This window comes from Anabrus simplex, chromosome 8, assembly GCF_040414725.1.
Source record: "Anabrus simplex isolate iqAnaSimp1 chromosome 8, ASM4041472v1, whole genome shotgun sequence".
Lineage (NCBI taxonomy): Eukaryota > Metazoa > Arthropoda > Insecta > Orthoptera > Tettigoniidae > Anabrus > Anabrus simplex.
In genome coordinates this window covers 3,778,995-3,794,611 of record NC_090272.1, presented here as the reverse complement: position 1 = coordinate 3,794,611, position 15,617 = coordinate 3,778,995, and the positions used below count along the sequence as shown (strand labels likewise).

The window sequence follows — 15,617 nt, the reverse complement described above, 5'->3', positions numbered from 1 at the left end:
ATAATAATAATAATAATAATAATAATAATAATAATAATAATAATAATAATAATAATAATAATAATAATAATACAGAGCGAGTGGCCATGTGGTTTGGATCACGTAGCTGTCAGCTTGCATCAGGGAAGTAGTGGGTTTGAACCCCACTGTTGGCAAACCTGAAGATATCTTTCCGTGTTTTCCCATTTTCGCTGTCCCTTAATAAAGGAAACAGTCGCTTCCTCCCCACCGAGGTCGATAGCTGCAGTCGCTTAAGTGCGGCCAGTATTCAGTATTCGGGAGATAGTGGGTTCGAACCCCAGTGTCGGCAGCCCTGAAGATGGTTTTGCGTGGTTTCCCATTTTCATACCAGGCAAATGCTGGGGCTGCCACTTCCTTCCCAGTACCAGCCCTTTCCTGTCGCATCGTCGCCATAAGACCTATCTGTGGGTGCTACCTTGTAATGATATACTGTACTTTTCTCTGTTTCAGTCGTGCTACCCGGTGAAGGGCGGGATGTTGAACGTACATCTGATCCCGAGTTCTCATCTGGACCTAGGCTGGTTGAAGACTGTGGACCAGTACTATTACGGCAGTAAGTTAATCGATTAGCAAGTTGTCGATTGTTGTTTTCAAGGCCAAATCAAGCAGATTACCAGCTCTGTGCATAGGCGAGAAAATATTGATTTTATTAAATTGGTTTCAATTTTCATTTTTAATCACGTGCATACAGCTGTAGTAACTTGAACAAAAAATTACCGCACATATAACCCTGTGTAGTACACTAGAATGGCCACTCAACAGTCTTGTAATAATAAAGAAATCTCAGAAATTTGTTCTGAACAAACAACTGAGTGGATCATTTCTAGAAAAGTACATGTCCACTGAGCCACAAACACATTTTTTTTGGCTTTTTTCGACAACGGAAACGGCTAGGATTGGGAAGGTAGTGGCCGAGGCTTTGTGTGAAAATGGAGAAACCACGGATGTATTTATGTCAAAGCCTGCACGGGTTACATTTCCGTTACACTAACTTCGGTACTTCATAAGTACATTTCATTTCGGATCCGGTGTATACTACAAGAACAACAACCGCTAACATGTACTGTATCACGTATAGGTGAGCAAGCCTCACGATCCAGAGAAGCTTCGAAAATGTGCCCTATGAAATCTGCTATGGTCACGGAAATTTCACAAGGTCAACTGTAAAAATGAAAAGCAACTGATAGGAATATAACCTGTAGTTGGTGATTAGCTGTGTGTGTGTACGAATAATTAATATTCATACAGAAAGTAAGATATTATTCAGTGTAAATACAGGTAGTGGCACATAAACCTTCACTGGTGCTGCATTCAGTGAGGTTCAGTCTTCTTTAATCTTTACTGTAACCCCATAATGCGTTGAAATGAAATGGCGTATGGCTTTTAGTGCCGGGAGTGTCCGAGGACATGTTCGGCTCGCCAGGTACAGGTCTTTTGATTTGACTCCCGTAGGCGACCTGCGCGTCGTGATGAAGACGACACATACACCTAGTCCTCGTGGCAGCGAAATTAAGCAATGATGGTTAAAATTCCCGACCCTACCGGGAATCCAACCCGGGACCCCTGTGGCCAAAGGCCAGCACGCTAACCATTTAGCCATGGAGCCGGACATAATGCGTTTAATTCTATGAAGAAAGGCATGAACTTCGGCTTCTTTCTTCACTTGATCATTATAGCACCGTGACAGGTGACCAGCGAGAAAAATCCTAGGCGCACACGGCAAGAGATTGAACAGGTATTTTATAATATACAGTATAGGTCTAGGTTGTTACAAAGTTTCATAGTTTGAAGTTTGGGTACCAAATTGTAAATTTTATGTGTTACAATACAATCGAATAGAAAGAAAAAATGAAAATCTGACCTGAACGATTCAATCGTGGTAATATGGACTGGTACTCCCTCGAGTGAATATTTGGATGTAGTTAAAGTAAGACTGTCTTTTATTTACAGGCAAATCATGGATACATAAAGTAGGGGTGCAGTACATCTTCCAGTCGGCGGTGAACGAACTGAGAAACAACCCTTCCCGCAGGTAAGTGCTCCACTTCAAACGTCTATAGAAATGAAGCTACCTCAAACCTCATTCATTCTACGTTTAAAGACAGTATACAACATCCATTCCATGTTCAGTGATCCTTTCCCCCTAATTTCCCGCATACAGTAGTGGGGTCGCGGGTTTGACTGTCACATATGCACACTTGACCCTATTTTACAAATGGATGCCCTTCCCTATGTAGAGAGGTGTATACACTATTGCGTGTTTCGCGCTCGGTTTATGTGCAGATGTGTATTGAGGTGAACAGTCCAAGAGTTGAAATAATAACTGGACGCGATTGAAATCCCCGTCGGGGCCAGGAAAGTCCCTACTGGACAATGCTACAACTAGTTTAATAGCAACGTACAAGCAACCTGCCTTCTACGGACCATCTTCCACTTAAACAACCTTGTAAGACAAAAACTCGCCATCCAGTCACAATACATTCTTAATATGTTTTACCCCAACGTTTTCCTAATAAAATTTAAAAATTTTAGAATTGCTTTGCTTAAAATGTTATTATCAGTTCACTAGGGCATCTTTCGTAAGCGGGAGCATTATTATTCTCACTGCTACCGAGGTCGTAGGAGAGATCGTGGTCATTGTAAGTGCGATTTCTTTTCTTAAAAGCGCAGACTACTTGAAAAAGCAATAATAGGAAGCTTATAAGAAGTTATCACAGTCTCTTGGAAACAATGAGAGATAAATGCGGTAAACCTTTGCTATCTATAACACCTGACTCTGCAGTTGTGTAAATAAGAATGATGACGATGAAACTGGATATATAAATGTTGTGTACATAACAAAGATGGTTAATAATAATTCTTCTGAATGCCAATTTTCTTACGATCATACTTCCCAATTCATTTTTCTTAAAGCAAATTTTTCCAAATGCCAATTTTCCTAACATCAACATCATAAAATGTAAGTTAACATGACATTATTTAAATAAATTATTCATTTAAAATTTATGCATAACAATGTCTTCAAGCAGAACGGTGTTACAAGGAATGGATTTGGTAATAATATTATTATTAGGAAAAATTCCATTTAGAAAATCATTAAGAAAAATACATTGACAGAAGTTATGAGGATAAAAGGACATTATGAAAATATGTTTAGAAACAATGTATTACGAATAAGAGGAAATAGAAGAAATGGCTATCATGAAAATTACTTTCAGGGCTAAGTATACATTTTCTGTTGACAGTGGTTGTGGAAACATTAAGAGTTTTGCCTGTACATTGCTCAAAATATGAAAAGAATGGTATTTATATATCGGTCATGTCCACAGTAACAAGGAAATGCACTTTTTACTTTTCCGTAATTTCTGTCTGTCTGTCTGTCTGTCTGTCTGTCTGTCTGTCTGTCTGTCTGTCTGTCTGTCTGTCTGTCTGTCTGTCTGTCTTTATGCATGTATGTATGTATGTACACACATCACGAGAAAACGGCTGATGAGAATTTAATGAAAATCGATATGTAAAATCGTGGAATGAGCCACTACAATCTAGGCTATACACAATTTTATTCACACTGAGCGAAATGGTAGTTTAGGGGAAGGCCTAAAATTTAATTTTCAAATATTTATGTTATTAGTGGTCCTATCGATAAGTACTGAAGTTATATAGACTTAAATTTCCGATCATTTATGTCTTATACATTGTTACCGTACCGGGGAAGTTTAGGGGCAGGCTCCTAAAATGTAAGTGTTAAATACCTATGTTATGGTCCTATCGAAAGGTACTACATAACAAAGGTTATAGCGAACTAGCAAATGTACCCGTGCTTCGCTGCGGTATTCTACATTGTATTCAAATATCGAACTAAATACTGTACATGCAGTAAATAAGATTGTTTTAAAATTGCATGTGTCTTAGCGTTATCTGAGAAACAGCATGGGGAGGTCCCCATACGTTGTTTCCAGTGTAAAGTGTTTGTTACGGATTTGTGATATAACGGCAGGCTCACTTGCCTACAGCCAAACACAATCGGCTAGGGGAGTTTTAAACAAACCTGCATGCTCCCATGCCTTCTGCAAGTCAAATGGTAGGCCTTCCTTACTAATACCAGTTACACCGGAGTTGGAGAAGGACCCCGTTCCTACTGCCAGTCAAAGTCGGTGTGGGAAGTACTGATTACAATAGCATACACACCCTTTTTCGATCGCTACAAATCGACATTAGTGAATATATATAGATCGACACACGAAAGTATATGCGTGTTTACCATATTGCAGACTTTCATTTACAGATTAACTGCTGCTAAACGTACGTCATATCGACAAAGGATTATACCATAAGACGCCGGATTTAGTGGCCTAAATGGCTGTTCCTATGATGTCTCATCTATTCTTGGGTCAGATTGAGTTAGAAACGTTGAACAGGGTAAAGATTTTGTAAGATTATCTCACATTGCATTACTTTTCGGATAATTATGTGACAGCTACATACATAGCAATTAGCTCACATATGGCTACTGGGTGGGCCAATTTTTGTAAAGAGTTTGATGATTCTGTATTTGCTATAAGTGATTGAAAGTACGAATTATGCGTGTGAAAATTACAAATTTACTTAACATTGAGAAACAGAGAAAAATCAAACGTAAAAGGGATACAGATACGACAAAAAGTCATAAGACCAAGGTTGTAGATCATTCCAAATTGAACGGAGATTGTGCAATCCGTTATGTCATAGGACTTTCCGAAGGTCTGCACCATCATTAAAATTGCCTGCATATTTCGATATTCTTCGGGGATAAAAAGTGAAAAAATTAATGATCTTGGATGTTTTCCGTCCGTTACAGGCTAAAACGTATAATTTTGTCAAATTTCAATTTTTTTTTCCGTCTGGCAGATTATGCTGCAATCTGGATTTTGGGCGAGGACGGTAAAAATTAGGACTTTCAGGAAACTAAACCAAAACAATTTGCAGATTGTCATTATTACCCCTTAAACGGAAAGCTGTGCAAAAATTTCGCCAAAATGGTCAATGTAGAGGAACACAGTCGTTACGATTTTATTTATATAGATAAGGAATCTGCTCCATGTAAAACACCTTTTGGGCCATGTCCGCTGGCCTTAACTTGCAAAACTGATCATTTATGATATCTCCCTTATTAATCCTCCTGACGAAAAAATGCACATGAAAACAAAGTTTTAGAGATGGAATTCCATCACGTTTGATCGATTTCCAGTCAGGCTCGTCTTGTTATGTGTATATTGTGGAAGAGTAAAGTCACCATTTTGGTTCCCTATAAACCGCCAGTCCATTCCGGAACCTGAAATGTTATTTACGTGTATAACCTACCTTTGGGCAGATGGATGCTAAATATAAAGTATGGTTCGAATATCTTCAGTAGTTTTCAAGTTGTAAGGAATACGCTTTACACGCACACGCTCGTGAGTTAAGTCCGATGGGACTTGTACCGAAAAACGGTCCGTTAATTATATCTCCCTTATTCATCCTCGTATCGAAATGATGCACATGGGAAAAAAGGTTTAGATATTAATTTCCATTAAGGCAGGTGGATTTCTATTAAGTTTGGTTGTGTATATTTTGTGGGAGTGCAAAATCGCTGTTTCGGTTTCGTATAAACCCCCAACCAGTTCAGGGATTTAAAACATTATTTGCCCTAAAACCAACCCAAGGACTCTAAATATGAAGTTTGGTGGAAATATATCAAGTAGATTCTAGCACTCGCGTACATACGGAGTAATTAAGGAAGAAAATAATACAGTTAAGAAAAATGAAATTAATAGAAAATGGATTATAACTGAGGACAGCTGGATAACGACAAATATGTAAATGCCAAGTGAATGTATTGGAAAATCAAATGCCCCTCAATAAATTGTGCTGGTGTGAGTTATGGATATAATAAAGCGGCAACAGAGGAGAAATTTAGGCGCAAGAATTCTTAAGTAAACAGATAAGAAGATGACTAATGATGTTATTACTTAATCTATTCGAGGGCGGTTATAACCTCCAACGATATTCCGCCAATATCCCGCAGATAGGCCGATTGACGCCTCTCTTGCCTTCTACTCAAGGAACAACCACGAATTTAAAAGCATGATGAGGAAAATGGCAATACGTTACTTCCCTGCTGGCATGCAGTCAGAGACGTTGCCATGGTAACCTGTAGGTTCGTTGTCGGTCTGTCGGTCACTCAATGCAGAGCATGATACCAGCGGAAAATTGTAAATTTCTCCGTCATGTGAAGAGTAAGGTAAATTATGAACATAACGAAAGTTGTTTATAATGAAGAGACGTTTCACGTACGGTCCAGGGATTTTACAGAAAATCAATAGTATAAGAGAAAATGGAGGAAAACCGTTATGGTTTTCCTATAAACTCCCCGTCTGATCAAAGATTTTAAAATGATATGCATATCGAAACGTTCCCCGGGATGAGTATACTCTAAATATGAAGTTTGGTTGAGATCTATCCAGCCGTTTCGGCGTGATGGTGGAACAGACAAACAGACGCGAACGGTAAAAACCACCGACTCGGTCTTGAGTTGACCTAAAACGGATAAATATCTGAAAAATTGGCAAAAAAATAAATTTCAGACAGCGGACCCCCTACAACTTTATTTATATAGATTCAATTTCGGACCATACACAGTTCTATCGTACCGACCAGACTTTGGTTGTTTAGTCCATATCAAGTATTGTTCAGTCGTGTCAACTGGTGATGGTTTTTGTCATGATTGTCTTAGCCCCTACTACTGACGTGACGTCCCTGGGACCGTTTAGCACCGAATTTTCCGCCCTTCACTTGCATCATTGATCTCAAAATGCTCTTTCCGCTTCCTAATTTCCAGTCTTCTCTGTGATCAAAGCTCCCGGTGTTTTACTCTTGTAACAGGTTAGTGCCCGCTTCCGTACTGTGATTACCAGCAATCCTCAGGGGCACGGGTTCAATTCCCAGTACTGCCACGTATGGTCGGAGTGGCACCTCTATTGGGAGCGTGCCAGAAACGATCTGCACCACCACAGACATGAGTGTACTTTTATTTGTAACGTACAGACATTTCCATTAAATTGCTCCTCTACTGTCAAAACTGCGACTGATGGAGCCATGCTTCTTGTATTACAAGCTTGACTTATAAGGTGGAAGGAAGTATTGCATGTGATACTAACATGCACCGTTGTGTGGACACTACGTTCCAGACTGCAAGCCTCTTGTTTTGTACAAATAAACTGCAACCTTAAGTGTAATATTACTCTTTGGTGCTGAAAACTGCTTATGTGTTATGTATCTTAATACAGTAATGTGTGTTTTATTAGAATGCATAGTTAATATATCAAAATTAATACTTTGGGATTTTCTAACCCATATTTTCAGTAGTTGTCCGTGGGACCTCACGACGGTAACTATGTACAAAATGTTAACATCGGAAGTTAAGGGTTAACGTGTAAAACCGCGTGATCACTATCGACAAGGAAAATAGTGAAGATGATTGCAAAAGATGAAAGAAAAGATCGCTTGAAGAATAAGATAAGAGGGAGTCATGAAGATCACAGAGTCGGAAGACTGCAATATCGGAGCCCGGCACTTGGCTTTCTTTTACACCGGAGGGAAGATCAGCAAGAACTGCAAAGTGCCACAGGAAAGCGAGTACGTCACAATCAACCAGGCGAGTCCACTTTGGGGAACAGCATGGTCATGCGCATCCCATCAATAATGCCGTGTGGCCTTCAGAAAGGACTAGCGAATGTCTTTCGATTTGACACACTGTACGCGACCGGCGTGTCTGTGAGGATGAATTATAACATTGAAGAAGGCACACATAACCGGCCTTAAACGCCAGAGGAATTAACCAATGAAGATTAAAATCCCCGATTGCAGTTTCATATTGTTTTGTGTTCTTGCTGATCTTCCTTCCGGTGTAAAAGAAAGCCAAGTGTCGGGTTCCGATATTGTAGACCTTCACATCCGGTTTCCTTTTGACTGTGATGCCCTAAGGCATCCAATATAAAGGGAGGACCAAAGACCAGTACGTAGCCACAGAACTAGAAAGATAATACCGATGTTAAGTACAACTTAAATTTACTTCGCAACACTGAGAAAGCCATTCTACATTAGACTGATAACACCATCAGTAGTGTAAATGGAGAGTTTGAGCGCCACCGCCACCACAGGCCCTCGGCAGAGACCCTCACCTCATTGACCCCTGGCAAGGTCATGTTTGTATACAAAGCCACGCGCTTTTTTGACAGCCACGTGCTTTTTTGACACCTGTCATCCGCCATCTTGCATCGGTAGCCTCAGTGCTGCCCTCTATCGTGGTGACGGGTAATTTAAAATCCATGTCCTTTTTGACAGCTGTACCGCCATTTTGCATCGCTAACTTCAGTGCTGCCCTCTTTACGCCATTAAACCTTATCGTGGTAGCGGGTAATTTGAATGCCACGTGCTTTTAGACAGCTGTCAGGAGCCATCGTGCTGCCATCTATACGGCACTAAACCTTATCCCTAGGGACGTGGTGGAGTGCAGTTCGAAAATTCCATGTGCTTTTCAAAGCCACGTGCCTCTTGACAGCCGCTATCTTTAATCAACAGAGCATCGTGCTGCTATCTTTAGCTACTACCTTTGAAATGTGGTGGCGGCAATTTCCACGTCCTTTTTTTTGACAGCTGTCACCTTTAACTACATGCACATGGCTTACTGCTACGGGACAAGCAAGCAAGCTGCCAGCAAGGTGTCCTTCTCAACATACTATTATTTTTAAACCAAGATGCTGTTTTCAACACTCTAAGATATACTTACGAAGCTATATCAAGTGTTTAGAACATGTGAAAGAGATCTCTCTCTTAGTTTTAAAACCAAGCTGCTGTTTTTAACACACTAAGTAGCGTTCAAGTTTGAGGCTCAACTAGACATGATCTAGGGACTTTGATGCTGAGAGCTGACGGGGAGATCGAGTCTGAACTACTGCGGGGCTAAAGCGAGTTCATTTTTTTACCTAGCATGCTAAGACGTCACAGGCCAGTTGGAAGTATTTCCTGACACAAGGAATCCAAAGTTAATTGTTTGTACAAGTTCGCGACTTGGGTGCATACACACACAGGATCTTATCTTTATAGTGAATACCTAATGTGGTGCCGGAATTTAGCTCTTTACATTCGATACCCCTGCAGGCCTAACGTTGCGCTCACCACGCACTGACTTCCTAGCACTTGACATGGTATTAGGGAGATGGTGTAAGGCGTAAAGGGGTATTTGATAAGGAAGAGATATAGCTACGTCCCTTTTTTACATTCTCTCTTCCTTATTAATGCTAATATCACATAGTTCCAATCAATAAATCTATTCTTTCTAGTCTTGTAGCCGGTGTATTCGTAGGATTTGATGCCAGGCTAATCTTTTTAAAAACTTCTGCATCGAATAATACTTACCTGTAGCATAGTAAAAAAATTCCGCATAGCTGTACATATGCTGAGAAGCAGACAGGAAGTTTTATATAGAAAGAGATACTTCTCTTAGAGACTACACCTTCTTTCTTAACATACAGCATCTTCTTCGAGTATTTAAGCACATGATTGAAACTTTATTTTGCAAAGAATGGGAGGGGAGCCGGAGAAGGTAATACTCATGCGGACAAAGGAATACGTAATCTAAAATAAAATAATATGCTAATTCTACATTATTTATTGCATCTTGTGTGCGCACAAGTTTTAACAACTTGAATCATTTGCTGTACTACACTCTTAGTGTACCTCTCCCTTCTTACTATCTTTACAGATCTTTTATACATTACGTACAAAATTGTGTTTAAATACAGTTATCTGTGAGGTAAGACAGCTTACAATTTGCGTGTATATTACAACGTACATAGCTCTAGCATAATATTTACACACACACACACACACACACACACACACACACACACACACACACACACACACACACACACACACACACACACACACACACAACTGCTTTATGTAAAGTAGTACCTATCAATACTACTATGCCCCCAGGCTAGAGTGTTGGTAGAATTTGGAATGACAAACCGAATACAGTCTTCATTCTTAAGTGCTACCTTACTAATTAAATGAGTGTACAACTGATGCTTCTTGCTTCTAATGACAGACATTTGCTTATGTAAAATAGGTGGATTACTTTTAGTACAATTTTTATAATTTTCTAAAATTAGCTCATTCTGAACTACATTCTTTTTAATTCCTTTCAATCTCTTTATTTGTAGTTGATTTAAGAGCATAATGCAATATGATTTGGATAATCGATAATATTTCCAGCACATTCGTCTTTCATTTTATCTACAAGTTTTTTGTTTACTAGTGGCAGATTATAATCATTATTTTCAGGGTAGTTACTAGTATCAAACCTACCCAAGTCTGGCTTAATATCGCTGTAATAGTCATCAGTTTTGTTTTGGTAAATAAACGAATCGGTATCTGTGTAGAGCAATTGCGCATTACGCGCGTACTTCTTCATCATATAATCGTAATGGAATTCATACATGAGTGTTTTAGCTAATTCAAGTACTGCAAAGACAACGTAGCTAGGTTTGTCGTACTTAACCTTAACGCGATTCATCTGTATAGTAACTAAATTTTCATGTATGATTGTACAGCTATGGAAATTCGGTTTACTTATTAAATGGTTAGCACCATACCTTTGCTTAATATTTTCCCAGTTTGTAATTAAGTTTACATCAACGCGTTTGTCAACATTTTCCATGGTCTTACCAAACACACTGTTATTCATGAGCTTATAGAACTCTTCTCAAACTCGTTAACTGCATTTGTTCTTAAATCATTGTTGAGATCGATATATGGTTTTAGTAACGGTGACTGATTGAATTCTAGTACGCGTTGAATTTTGGTTAACTTCAAACCGTGCTGAAAACACTGTTTTAAATTCTAATAATGAATAGCATACTTAAATTTGTTATACAAATTGGCGATTAGCATCTTTGTTGTTGATGTGATGTACGGAGACTTCATATTTTCAGGGCAGAGCGGTAAGTTATTATGAGAAGTGTGTAACTCTTTAGGATACTGTAAGTCGACTTCAAGGAAATAGCCTTTATTAGCTTCATCGTTTAGGGTGTGCAGCTCTAAATTGTCAATTTCGCACTGCGTTAGCCAGCGAAAGCTATTTAATGGTAGATGCTGACTCATTACCCACCCATACTGACTGTTAGCACCAAGATAAACAATATACTGAGATTGCTGACTAGAATCGAAACTCGGCATGTACTTATTATTTGCCTTAGTATACCGCCCACTACACTGACTTAGACCATCTCGAATAGACGATTTTATAAAGTGCAGCATATTGATATCTGTTGGCAGTTCCAAATTCACTTGCTTGTATTTTAATTGGCATCCCAACTTAATCCAGGAGCTGTAAAATACTGACATGGATCAAGGCTGTATGTTTTCTTGCAAACACAGCGCAATTTTTCGAAAACATCAGCAAAAAAAGTACAGCCGTCTTTAAATATAAGTCAGAGCATTCGCCTAGCTTTTGAATGTAGAACTGCTCCCAGATACGTTGTGCATGGAAATAGTCATCATCACTAATATTAGCTGAATTCAGCGAGCTGTAAAATGATTGTTTTGATGGTAAGGCGCGTTCTTCGAGGCGTTCTAAGCAGTCAATATATTCGTAACAGAAGACACCCTTACGCCGAATTAAATTAAACTGCTTTTCTTCAGGAAAAAACACGTCGAATTTCTGTGAATTTTTCTGGTTGCAAATTACTCGAAAGTTTATCGGGGCAACTCGTCATAAAGCGAAACGAGTCAAGAAATCTCACTTTTATAGTATGCTTCTCATCTATTTTACGCACTTTGTAAATGCAATATTCCGCTCTTTGTTCTGAGGGATTATATCTATTTTTTTATCTGTAGCTCCAAATTGTGAAATAACAAAATGTGAGTTGTAATCGGATAAGTTATGCAAAATTACAGGTATAAATTTTGGAACTCTGTACTTAAGATTTCAGCTATTATGAGCAGGACATCTGTACAAGCCAGTTAAATGGTCATGATCGAAAACTTTAGGGTCTTTTTCAGAAAATACTACATTTTATAGTACGTTGACATTTTTTAACTCAATTACGGTAAGTGGCTTCATGGGAATGTTATTATTTAGAATACTGCTAAGTCGTACTGCATCACTTTCAGGTCTTTCTAAAAAATACTTTAGCAGCATCAGGTCCTCGATACAGCTCTAACTTGTTAAGCGTACTATCATAACTACCCTTGATATAATACGCGAAGCTATACGGAATTCGTGCGTATTATTAGTAAAAGATGTGCTAAATGGTTTGAGGATAGCTTCAAAGTCTACGTAAATAACATAAGGCACCCACAGCTACTTGTTATAATTCGTAAATTTCAAAACATTATTGCCTGTAGTAGGTATCTCTGTACGTACATGATTGCAGTAATTTTTAGAATAGTTTGTTAACTGATCTTCAGTTCTAAAATATTGCAAGCATCCGTCGCATAGCCACTTTTTGCCATTCTTCTTCTTATGACGCCGTCTCCGAGCGGAGGTTGGCGATCCACGTAACTAGCTCTGATCTTGACAGCGCAGAATGGAATGCCATTTCTGAAGTACAACAGTGCCATCTTCGAAGGTCTTTCAGCCATGAATTTCTTCTTCTCCCAACAGATCTCTTCCCCTGTATCTTCCCTTCGATAATAAGCTGTAATAACTGATACCTCTCACCTCTCATGATATGTCCTAGGTATTGCGTTTTCCTCTGTTTTATGGTGAGCAGTAGTTCTTTTTGCTTTTTCATCCGACGAAGGACCTCGGCATTTGAGATTTTCATTACCCAGGATATCTGCAAGAGACGGCGATACAGGAACATTTCGAAGGCATCAATACGTTTTTCTATGATTGGATCCAGAGTCTAACTTTCACATCCATATAGGAGAACAGAAAATATATAGCAGCGGATCATACGAATTTGTAGTTGGAGACTGAGATCTGACCTCACAGAGAATTTCTTCATGGTAATGAATTGTTTCCTGGCCTGCTCAATTCTAGATATTATCTCCCGTTTGTAGTTACACTGGTCATCCAAGATGGTACCCAGATATTTGAGAGAAGACACTTGCTCAACTATTTTATCTTTTATTGTGAGATTTGTCCGAATTGTCTACTTAGAGAACACCATCAGTTTCGTCTTTGAGGGGTTAACATATAATCCAAACTCTTGACTGTGCTGAAATAAGGAGTTTATGATGCACTGAAGGGCAGGCATGTCATCAGCTATAACAACAGTATCATCTGCATATCTGATGTTGTTGATGATTTTCCCGTTAATTTTGATCCCACCATAGTCTTCCAATGTTTCTTTAAAGATTGCCTCTGAGTAACTGTTAAACAACAGAGGTGACAGTACACAACCCTGGCGGACGCCCTTCCTGATCGAAGCAGTTTCTGAAGTTCCTTGATCAGTTTTGACATTTGCAAACTAATTCCAGTACAGGTACTGATTATACGTAAGTCACCGGAGTCAATACCTGTTGATCTCAGAATCTTTATCAACTTATTGTGCCTGACACAATCACAAGCTTTTTTATAGTCTATAAAACAGGCATAGACATCAACATTCATATCTCTGCACCTCTGTAACAAAACATTTAACGAGAAGAGTGCCTCACGTGTACCAACGCCATTTCGGAAACCGAACTGATTCTGATCCACGTATATTATAGTGTGAGTGATTCGTAAGAATATTTTGAGCACGTGAGACATCAAACTTATCATACGATAATCATCGCACTGAGACGAGTTAGGCTTCTTCGGTAGTGGTATGAAGGTTGATTTCAGCCAGTCTGATGGTATTTCTCCTGATACATATATTTGATTGAATAATGATGTTAAGATATTGAAGCCGGTAGATTCCTGTTCTGTAATTACTTTGAGAACTTCAGCGTACACACCGTCAGGTCCAGTTGCTTTACCCTTCTTTTGAAGTTTTACGGCATGTACAACTTCACTTTTCGTTATTTCAGGGCTATTTTAATTTATTCTCTCGTCAGGTGAAGGAGGATCATTTCTGTCATCTTTGAAGGGATTTTCTATATATTCCTTCCATCGTTTGAGTTTCCCTTCCACACCCAAGATGATTTCATTATTGGCATCTCTCAAAATTTGACCATATCGTCTCCGTTTCAAACCAGCAAGTTCTTTCACTTTCTTATGCAAGTTAAAATAGTCGTGCTTCTCTTGAAGGATCTCAATTTCTTTACATCTGTCTGTCATCCATAATTCTCGGGCTTCCCTGCACTTTCTGCGTACAGCTTTATTTAGAGTTTTGTACTGAATGTGATCTGTATTTTGGTGTTTTCTCCTTTCAACCATAAGTTCTAGAATTTCATCCAGCTCTGTCTTTTGATGTTGTTGCATTGTCCAATTTCATTTTCCTGGATGTCAATCACACTAACTTTAATGGCGTTCCATGTGTATTCTACCTCTGATGTTTCAGTGCACCTTATTAATTCCATCTTCTTTTCCAGTGCAGTCCCAACATTAGTTCTTACTTTGGGATCCAATAGTTTCTTAATATCTATATGCTTGGATAGTTTAACATTTCTTTTAATTTTCCTGAAACGTACCATTTTAAGGTCCATTACAACTGGATTGTGGTCACTATTTACATCACACCGGGATACGTCTTAACGGATGTCACATATTTCTTTAGTTGTTGTTTTACCAATATGAAATCAATTTGATTTCTTATAATCTTTTCGTCGTTATCGGCGGGTGATATCCATGTGTAAAGCCGCCGAGGAGGAAGTTTGAAGAATGTGTTAGAGACAAACAGATTGTGCTCCATACAGAACTGAACAAGTCTATCTCCTCTTATGTTACGTTCACCAAGACCATGGCTGCCTACAGTATTGCCTTCAATGCCAGCCCTTACTTTTGAGTTGAAATCACCCATGACCAATGTTATTTCTCCATTCTTAGTTATTTTCATAGCTTCCTCTAAGGTGTCATAGAATGCTTCTACTTCATCATCATCTTTATCGGCAGTTGGTGCCTGGACCTGAATAACGTTCATGATCCGGTGTGATGTTTGTAACCTCAGCAACATTACTCTATCACTAAGTAGTACAAAATCTAGAACTGAATTTGCGATCATTGATGAAATAAGCACAGCAACTCCATGTCTGTGATTGGTGTCGGTTCCTCCCGAGAAGTACATATATCCTTCCTTCGTGTTCTGAATTCCTGATCCAGTCCATCTTACCTCACTCAATCCAAGGATGTCTCCTTTCAATCTACATTTTTCTGCTTCCACATTTGCTAGTTTTCTACTCATATACAAACTGCGTACATTCCAAGTAGCAACTCGTAATTTCTTGTCATAGATTTTGATTTTCCTAGCACTGTCAAGTACACAATCGTTCACAACTATGTTCGCAGCAACCCCCCCCCCAGGGGATCCGATTGGAGGAATAGAAACTCCGGATACTAATTTCCGAGCCATGTTATGTGAATTTATAGGGATGTCCTTTAAGACCTTTACTGCAGTGGTTTCCCGTTGCCTTCTGCATTC

General features: G+C 39.0%; 1 protein-coding gene across 1 annotated transcript in view; it reads left to right on the top strand.

The window, feature by feature from the left end:
* LOC136879168 (lysosomal alpha-mannosidase) overlaps positions 1-15,617 on the top strand; it is a 371,785-nt gene that overhangs the window by 114,741 nt on the left and 241,427 nt on the right. Inside the window, exons 3-4 of the mRNA XM_068228971.1 lie at positions 472-574; positions 1,972-2,053. Coding sequence (XP_068085072.1) covers positions 472-574; positions 1,972-2,053 — 185 coding nt within the window. The remainder of the gene's footprint in view (positions 1-471; positions 575-1,971; positions 2,054-15,617) is intronic.